Source organism: Takifugu flavidus, chromosome 13 (assembly GCF_003711565.1).
Source record: "Takifugu flavidus isolate HTHZ2018 chromosome 13, ASM371156v2, whole genome shotgun sequence".
In the NCBI taxonomy this organism is placed as follows: domain Eukaryota; kingdom Metazoa; phylum Chordata; class Actinopteri; order Tetraodontiformes; family Tetraodontidae; genus Takifugu; species Takifugu flavidus.
In genome coordinates, this window is record NC_079532.1 from 7249259 (window position 1) to 7257656 (window position 8398).

General features: G+C 46.5%; 1 protein-coding gene across 1 annotated transcript; it reads left to right on the plus strand.

The window, feature by feature from the left end:
• The first annotated feature begins 926 nt into the window (after positions 1–926).
• Positions 927–8214, plus strand: dhtkd1 (dehydrogenase E1 and transketolase domain containing 1). Its single transcript, XM_057052608.1, is given in 18 exon segments — positions 927–1349; positions 1677–1829; positions 2270–2422; positions 2425–2480; positions 2559–2753; positions 2900–3169; positions 3256–3427; positions 3515–3713; positions 3799–4111; positions 4202–4286; positions 4366–4505; positions 4585–4735; positions 4814–4920; positions 5374–5538; positions 5616–5698; positions 5773–5939; positions 7451–7536; positions 7619–8214. Coding segments are annotated over 18 exon segments (2757 nt in total). The 5' UTR covers positions 927–1189; the 3' UTR covers positions 7721–8214.
• Positions 8215–8398: the final 184 nt, after the last annotated feature.

Here is an 8398-nt window from a genome sequence, read left to right on the forward strand (position 1 = left end):
AAAATGTTTAGTTTGCTAGAAAAGAGGTGGTTTAAATTGGCATTTCAAGTGTTTCCCTGTTCCAGTTCATCAAAACAGTTTGAAGTGTTATTCAAATTCTTTTTCATTCCGCTGACCTTGCTAGTTTGAAAGCAGCCAGAGCCTTATACAAAAGAACTCAAATGATGATTTCACGGACATGAAAATGTTAGATTTTTATCAAGGCGAAGCTCCCACCAGAACCCACATAACCAGAAATGTGGGCAGAAGATGGAACTGAGCACTGTGTGGAAGCTTTAAGCATTATCCCGGGATATTGGGTCAATAGATTTACTATTAACATCGTTCTGCAGGATAATAATAAATATCTACACAACATGGCGAAAAATGTAGTGCTAACAAGATATTGATCCTCCATATTGGGAAGATTTTAGAGCAAAACTGCAAAATTAAATGTAATAACCCACGTTGTAAAGAACAACTCGGCAGGAAAAAAGTTAGGGTGTTTGAATTTAGTGGAGGTGTTTTAACTAGAAAAGGAAATCGCAATAATTTTCATCATCTGTTCCTTGGCCAATTATCAACATTTCTCAGTAAAAATCCGATTATAAGAAGTTATTTTGCTAACGAGCGCCGCCTGTTACATTATGAAGGTAATTACAACCATCGCCTGGAGAGCGGCGGAGGCCTTCAGGTGTTCCCGTAATGGTGGCAGTCGGCGGAGTTTAATATGCTCCACTTTGATTAGCGTGTGGATGTAATGGATACGTTTGTAGCAAATGATTAACTATAATACCTTTATGACGGCTTTTTATATACATGTCTGCATGTATATACATGTAATGTAGCGACCGTGAAACAAACAAATCAAGTTTGAAATTACCTACTCTTCCAAGCAGCACTTGAACGCAACGTCGTTCAATGGCACTTGTGCTACGTCACCCGGTAGCAGCGGTTTGAGCTCCTTGTGAGCTCAAAGTTGAAAATCACCCCCGAAAATAGTCTGTTTCGCCACAAACGCGATATCGGGGACACAATATAAGACATCGCGCAAGTGTGCGCGTACTTGACAGCCGTGCAAAGTGCCATTGAAAATCCGCCAATTGGATTTCATTGCGGCGCCTCCTCCCACAACGTGTCTTTCAGGCAGTATGGCGGCTCGCTTGTAGCCTTTGCTGTGTTACTGTTAACAGATCTAAGCCCTATAAACATGTCGGCGGTACTTTTAGTGAAGCAGTCAGTGGGGAGACTACCGTCGTGCGTAGTTCGACCGGGTGTCGCCTGCTGTTATCACACGAAGAAAGGTGTGTACGGGTACCGGCCCAAAAGGAGCGACAGCCCGCAGCAGTACCCGACAGTCCCTTACCAAGGTCAGTATTTGGTTAATGGTCTGCTAAACATCACCTAACGACTCACTAATGTGGCGAAGATGTCTGCCTTTATTACCTTTGACTTTGTTATTCTCGGTGTTGGTTATGCACCTGCGGGGGGGTTGTCAAGTTACTTAATGCGATTAGATTGTGGAGGGTTTTGTTGCTACACTACAAAGTTGGAGAAATTCATTTCCGGAAACGGGTGTAACTAAATCTGCGCGCTATTATTGTGCGAAAGCAGCTATAAATGGTGCTAATGTATTGTTTTGATGTTCAGAACCTGTCATTGTAGTAATTAAATGAGCTTTTTTCCCCCCTGCACAGATCATGGACTTGCACGGTTGGTTGAGGCATATAGAGTACATGGACACAAGGCTGCTAAAATTAACCCATTACACCCTGAAAAGCCTGTAGCTGACAGTGTTCCTGAGATAACCATGCTGAGCGGCATCATTAAAGGACAGCTCAACACCTCAGGTAAATTACAGCCATGGGCATAAATCAATACTGAACTCATTTTGGCAAATTGTTATACTTGGTTACTCATCTACGACCAGGGTATCAATTTGTCCTGATGGACAAGAATGGAGGTTGTGGAACAAGTCCAATTGTTCTTGAAAAGAGGAGAGCCAATTAAGAAGACAACCCTTAGAAATGAATGGTTCTGAAGGTGGTGGTAACAGCATTTTCCTCTCCTCATCTGCAGTGCATGGAATTCATTAAAATAGCGTTTGTCCTCCCGGAATTCACATCCATATGTGGCACAGCTAGAGAGTTTGCTGTGACGCTAACACAGTGGCAGGATCATGGTCCGAGTATTGATTAAAAATCACTTGCGATGGGAAAAAAAAAACAACAACAAACAAACCCTGCAGTCAAATGTAACAAGTTTCTCAGTTTCAGTATTTTTTTTGTAGGTCTCCGTCATTTTGGTAAATCCGAGGCCTTGGTGGAGGAGGTCCAGGCATACTTGGAGGACACGTACTGTGGTCGCATGTCAGTGGAGACCAGCCAGCTCGGCAGCCTAGAAGAGAGGGAATGGTTTGGAGACCGCTTTGAAGAGCTCAAGAAAAGAGCTTCTCCACAGAGGAGAGGAGGCAGCTTGCAAAAGTCATGCTCGAGTCTCAGGTAGACCTGAGAAGCAGAAACATGCATCCTGCCACTTGTCCTGGTTGTTTCTGATGTGTAACTTCTTCATTTTTGTAGGAGTTTGACCACTTTCTGGCTACAAAGTTTGCAACGGTTAAACGCTACGGAGGGGAGGGAGCAGAGAGCATGATGGGCTTCTTCTACGAGCTTTTTTACCAGTCGAATCACAGCGGAGTCACCGACATTGTCATCGGAATGCCCCACAGAGGCCGACTCAACCTCCTGACAGGCCTCCTGAAGTTCCCGCCAGAGGTTAATGAGCCCTGTAATTTCAGATTATCCGTGACTGGCAAGATAAGATTGTTTGCTTAGGCTCTGCTGTTATCATCGGCACAACCTAACAGACAAACATCAAACAAGACCAGGACATCACAGAGTAACAAAGTCTTTCTCTCCAGCTCATGTTCCGCAAGATGCGGGGCCTCAGCGAGTTCCCTGACAACTCGCCAGCCATCGGTGATGTCCTGTCCCACCTCACCTCCTCGGTGGAGTTGGATTTTGGAGCGGCGCGTCCTCTTCACGTGACCATGCTGCCCAACCCGTCTCACCTTGAGGCCATCAACCCTGTGGCTCAGGGCAAAACCAGAGCCAGGCAGCAGCTGCGGAAGGAAGGAGACTACTCGCCTGAAGATGACGCTCAGCCGGGCGACCAAGTCATCTGCCTGCAGGTACGTAACGACGACCAAACACACAGCCAAGATTTGCTGAAAATACAAGATCTTAAAGAATTACAGACTCGTTTCCTGCTCCACAGGTGCACGGTGACGGCTCTTTTCCTGGCCAAGGAATTGTGGCTGAAACGCTGACCCTCTCCAAACTCCCTCACTACAGAGTTGGTGGAAGCATCCACCTCATTGTGAACAACCAAGTGGGTTATACCACTCCGTCTGAGAGGGGGAGGTCCTCTTTCTACTGCAGTGATATCGGTCAGTTCTGACGTGCACTCATTTGTGAGTCGATCGGCTAATAACCGCAAATGAATCTTCCCCTTTTGTGATTATTTTTAATCGCAGGTAAGATGGTGGATTGCGCCATTATCCACGTCAACGGCGATCATGCAGAGGAGGTGGTGCGAGCCACACGGTTGGCGATAGAATACCAGCGTCTCTTCAGAAAAGACGTCATCCTGGACTTAATCTGCTACCGTCAGTGGGGTCACAACGAGCTGGACGAGCCTTTCTTCACCAACCCTTCTATGTACAAGATCATCCGGTCAGTCTCATCAGAAGTTGCTGAACACACAGGTTGATCACAGGTTGATCACAGGTTGATCACAGGTTGATCGTTGTGTGCGCAGGTCCCGTAAGAGCATACCTGATTCCTATGCCGAGCAGCTGATCTCCGAGGGTCTGATGACTGAAGCGGAGCGCGACGGCATCAAATCCAAACATTACGCCATGCTCAATGACAAGCTGTCCAACATGACCCTGTACAGCCCCCCACCCACCAATCTGCAGGGCAGATGGGGAGATCTGGTGGAACCCCAGGAGAGGGTCAGCACCTGGGACACCGGCCTGCCCATTTCCCTGCTGCAGTTTGTGGGGGCAAAATCTGTGGACATCCCTGAGCACATCCAGCTTCACAGCCACCTTGGAAAGACTCACGCTCAGGTGCATGCAACGTCTTGATTGTTTGTGTCAGCTGTCACCCCGGCAGCAAATTAAGATTAAAATTAAGATTTTTCTGTCTCGTGGACTCAGGCTCGATTGCAGAAGTTGGAAGAAGGAACCAAGCTAGACTGGTCCACAGCGGAAGCCTTGGCTTTTGGCTCGCTCCTCTCTCAAGGTCAGGAAGCCAAATATGCTGGATAACGTTCAAGAATCCCTGAACATTATGTAGAGCGTTGCGTTTTATCCATCGACAGGCTTCAACATTAGAATCAGCGGTCAGGACGTGGGAAGAGGCACGTTCAGTCAGCGCCACGCCATGGTGGTGTGCCAGGAAACCAATGACATGCACATCCCTCTAAACCACATCAGCCCCGAGCAGACGGGATTTTTAGAGGTCCGGTTTTAAGAAACCCTTTAAATTAGTGTCAACGTCCTTCCATTTATGTGACGTGCTTCTATACCTCCCTCTTTAGGTGTGTAACAGCCCGCTCTCTGAAGAGGCCGTTCTGGGCTTTGAGTACGGAATGAGTATCGCTCAGCCAAAGCTCCTGCCCATCTGGGAGGCTCAGTTTGGAGATTTCTTTAACGGAGCACAGATTATTTTCGATACCTTCATCTCTGGAGGTAAACGGCTTTTTGCTTTCAGTTTTGTAATTATCTCCTTCATAAGCCGTATCAGACGTGAAACTGTTGCGTCTGCAGGTGAAGCTAAATGGCTGCTACAGAACGGGATGGTGATTCTGCTCCCTCACGGGTACGACGGCGCCGGACCGGAGCACTCCTCCTGCCACATGGAGCGCTTCCTGCAGGTCTGTGGTGTCGGTCACGCTGCTCTCACATCAAACCAAGACATCAGCTCAGTTCTAATGTGTAACCGTCCTGCAATAAATCAGCCGTTGTTTAATGGCCAAGAGAAACAGCTTCTCAGGGTTTCACCCCAGCCAGTGCAAAGGGTAACTTCGCTGTCTTGACTTTAAAATGACTGCAAACCTTGTGTAGACAAACAAATGGAGTTTACACCAGCGGCCGTGGAGCATTTTTAATCACGTTTGGCGCCAGCTCGGTGGTGATTGTTCGACCTTTCACTTTGCGAGTCCTGATGAAATAAGAGATATAATGCGTCTAATCATTGTTGTAGCATTTGGCATGTTCTGGGCTGATTGCAATTATGCACCGCGATGCTGGAACAACTGGGAAAGAAATAAAGGAAAATCACTGTCGGGCCAGTTTGTCATGACGGAATCTTTCCTGTTGTCTGACAGATGTGCGACAGTAAAGAGGAGGGTGTAGACGGTGACAACGTGAACATGGCTGTAGTGAACCCCACCACCCCCGCTCAGTACTTCCACCTGCTGCGGCGACAGATGATTCGGAACTTCCGCAAACCTCTCATCGTCGTTGGACCCAAGACGCTGCTCCGATTTTCTGTGAGAACTGCAGCTCCAGCGAGACACAGCAGCTGTTGTTTTTGCCGTGTTGCGAGTGAGAAATCGTCTCTTTGCAGGGCGCCGTTTCCAGTCTGGCAGAAATGGCGCCAGGAACGTCTTTCAGACCGGTTCTGGGTGATGCGTCAGTCTCAGGGGACAGGTAAAGGAGCCGCTGAATCGCTGGCCCGACTTTTTAAAAAACATTTCCCCCCACTTTGTTCTTATTCCACGCAGTGTCCAGAAGGTGGTGCTGTGCTCCGGGAAGCATTTCTATGCCCTTCTGAAGCAGAGAGAGGCATCAGAAGCCAACAAGAACACGGCAATCATTCGCGTGGAGGAACTCTGTCCGTTTCCCCTGGAAGCTCTGCAGCAGGAGCTTAAGAAATACCCCAAAGCTAAAGGTGCGTGTGTTGTTTCACGTGTCTGTGCGCTCGTCAGTAAATCTACTGCGCGCGGTTTGGACCACCACAGTGATGATGTCACGATGGCGGTCCTTGTCACTGAACCTCAGCACCGTCATTATGACAAAGGTTTCACTTTAAATCCTCCATCGACTTCACATCCCAAGTTTTATTCCAATGTATCTCACATCAATGGCACAAAATGTTTCCAGTAAATCATTCGAGGCTTTTGTCTCTGATGTGTTTTGCCAGGAAAAATACAGATTCCCACAATTTTACCTTGTTAATGATTTGGAGCTCTACGGTTTTGTCCATGTGCTGTATGTTTATCACATAACACGTGCACTCCTCTCTCGGGCTGCTGCTGTTTCTATTTGACCCACACACCCGCATTGAGAGCTTCAGCCATGATAGGTTTGTGCGACTTCACCTTTGGAGCCCTGTGGCTCTCTGACATCTCGTATGCACGTACGTGGTTTTTGCCGTCTGCCGTCTCCTGTGGAGCGCCTCTCATCTGGCAAAAACCTCTGCAGGCCTTTTAAACTGACCACCTGCATGAGTTGCTGCACTTTCGGGGCCTTCTCCTCCCTTTTAAAGTTTAAAACCATCTTTAGTTTACTTTGCAGGTAGTTCAATGATGTCACATAAAGCTAGGGACTAAGGTTTATGGAGCAGATTGGCCGGGTAAGAGCAACTTTATTTTGTAGGATCATTAAAATTGTTTGAACCTGCCAACGCTGAACCTGCCGTCATAACTCAGGAAGATGTCTCCTTGCCTTTGCTTTACTGCTGCTCTCCGGTCGTAATTTACATTTTTCATTGCAGACACAGGGCTGTGTTTAGTTCCGTAGTCACATTGTGGGCACTGTTCCTCTTTTGTAACCAGCCTGCTTTTGAATTTGCTTATGTCGGGGTTTTTTTTAAGCAGTCTGCACGACAGTCTCAGGAAATGCAACTGTGACCTCTGCTTACATGAAATCTAAATATAGTTTAAAGTTTACTTGGATTTTCCTCCATTTCAGAAACTAGACTTAGTTTGAAATAAAGGCCTTTCACTTCACGTCCTCTCGTTTCTTTTATAGCTTCAGGTGTTTTCCTGAGTATGTCATGTGATTAGGCCCTATTATTAGTTCAATTCATTTCAGAATGCATTTTCTCTATTGAGTGGAGACCAGAGCCTGCAGCAGTAAACTGTAAATTTGTTGCCATTAAGATAAGAGCAAATGCTTTTACACACTGGGCAGCAGGAGGATCATAATTAATGGGTTATGATGATGATCTTATCTCCACATCTGCTGCATATTTTCTAACTGGATCATTAAACACCTTCAGAAAAAAAGGGTGAACATTCTCTGCTGCTTTTTTTTTTTAAATCTCCATTTTGAATACAAAGGTCATCCTCCTTTATTCCTCAAAAATGTGCTGAAGCAGATTTTGTCTGGTATGTGGCCACAAAACCACAGGGGGAGAACTCTAATTGAGACGTACTGTTGTGTTTTCTTTCACCCCAGAGTTCATATGGAGTCAGGAGGAGCCTCAGAACATGGGGCCCTGGTCTTTTGTTGCTCCCAGGTTTGAAAAACAGCTGGCGTGTAAGGTGAGTAGGTTCCCACTCGGCACCAAGTGCTTCTGAATTATTGAAGTCACCCTGACTGAACCCATTCTTCTGTGCACCTCAGCTCCGGTTGGTCAGCAGGCCGGCGCTGCCCGCCCCTGCCGTCGGTATCGGCACCCTCCATCAGCAGCAACAAGAGGCCATTCTCACAGGCACCTTCTCCTAAGTCTTTACAGCTCTCATTGGATACTAGAGCAGGCGGCTTCAGCCAGTACAACCAGTACACTACAACCAGTACACTATCACGTGTATCTGCACCAGTCCGCCCGTGCAAAACATGCACAGGACCTTTGAGAAGGTTCTAAAAGAATGTGGTCCATTATGTAACTGGAATAGTCTTGATACTTTTATTTGTAACCCCCCCCTTCCCGAATTACAGCCTTTTAGACAAAGTTTAAAGTGCAATTGAAGTGCAGTTTACATCCGAGCATATCCCTTAAAATATTTTTGCAGGAAAATGTGTGACTTGTTTGCATTTCTAAGTTTTTACAGTTCATCCAACCTAAAGATCAACATGTTTGAATGGTGTATGTTTGGACTAATATGCACGTGATCATCAATGACTAAAGTTGACTTCAAATAAAAGTATGGACAGACTATTGTAAATACACCTCAATGAAAGGGTGGAAGAGTTTTAAAATAAATGTATTTTCATGTTTATGTCTTGTAGCATTCTTATTCTCATGTTGTTCTCAAGCAGTTGCAAAAACACCTGTGAATGCTTCATTTGCACACATAAATGAGGGTGGGGGGGCACCTGCTGTGTACCCCCCCCCCCGGGTCCCTGCTCCCTCCAGCTACGCCCGTGGCTGCAACACGTTGAAACAAAGCCTGGAGTTGTGAG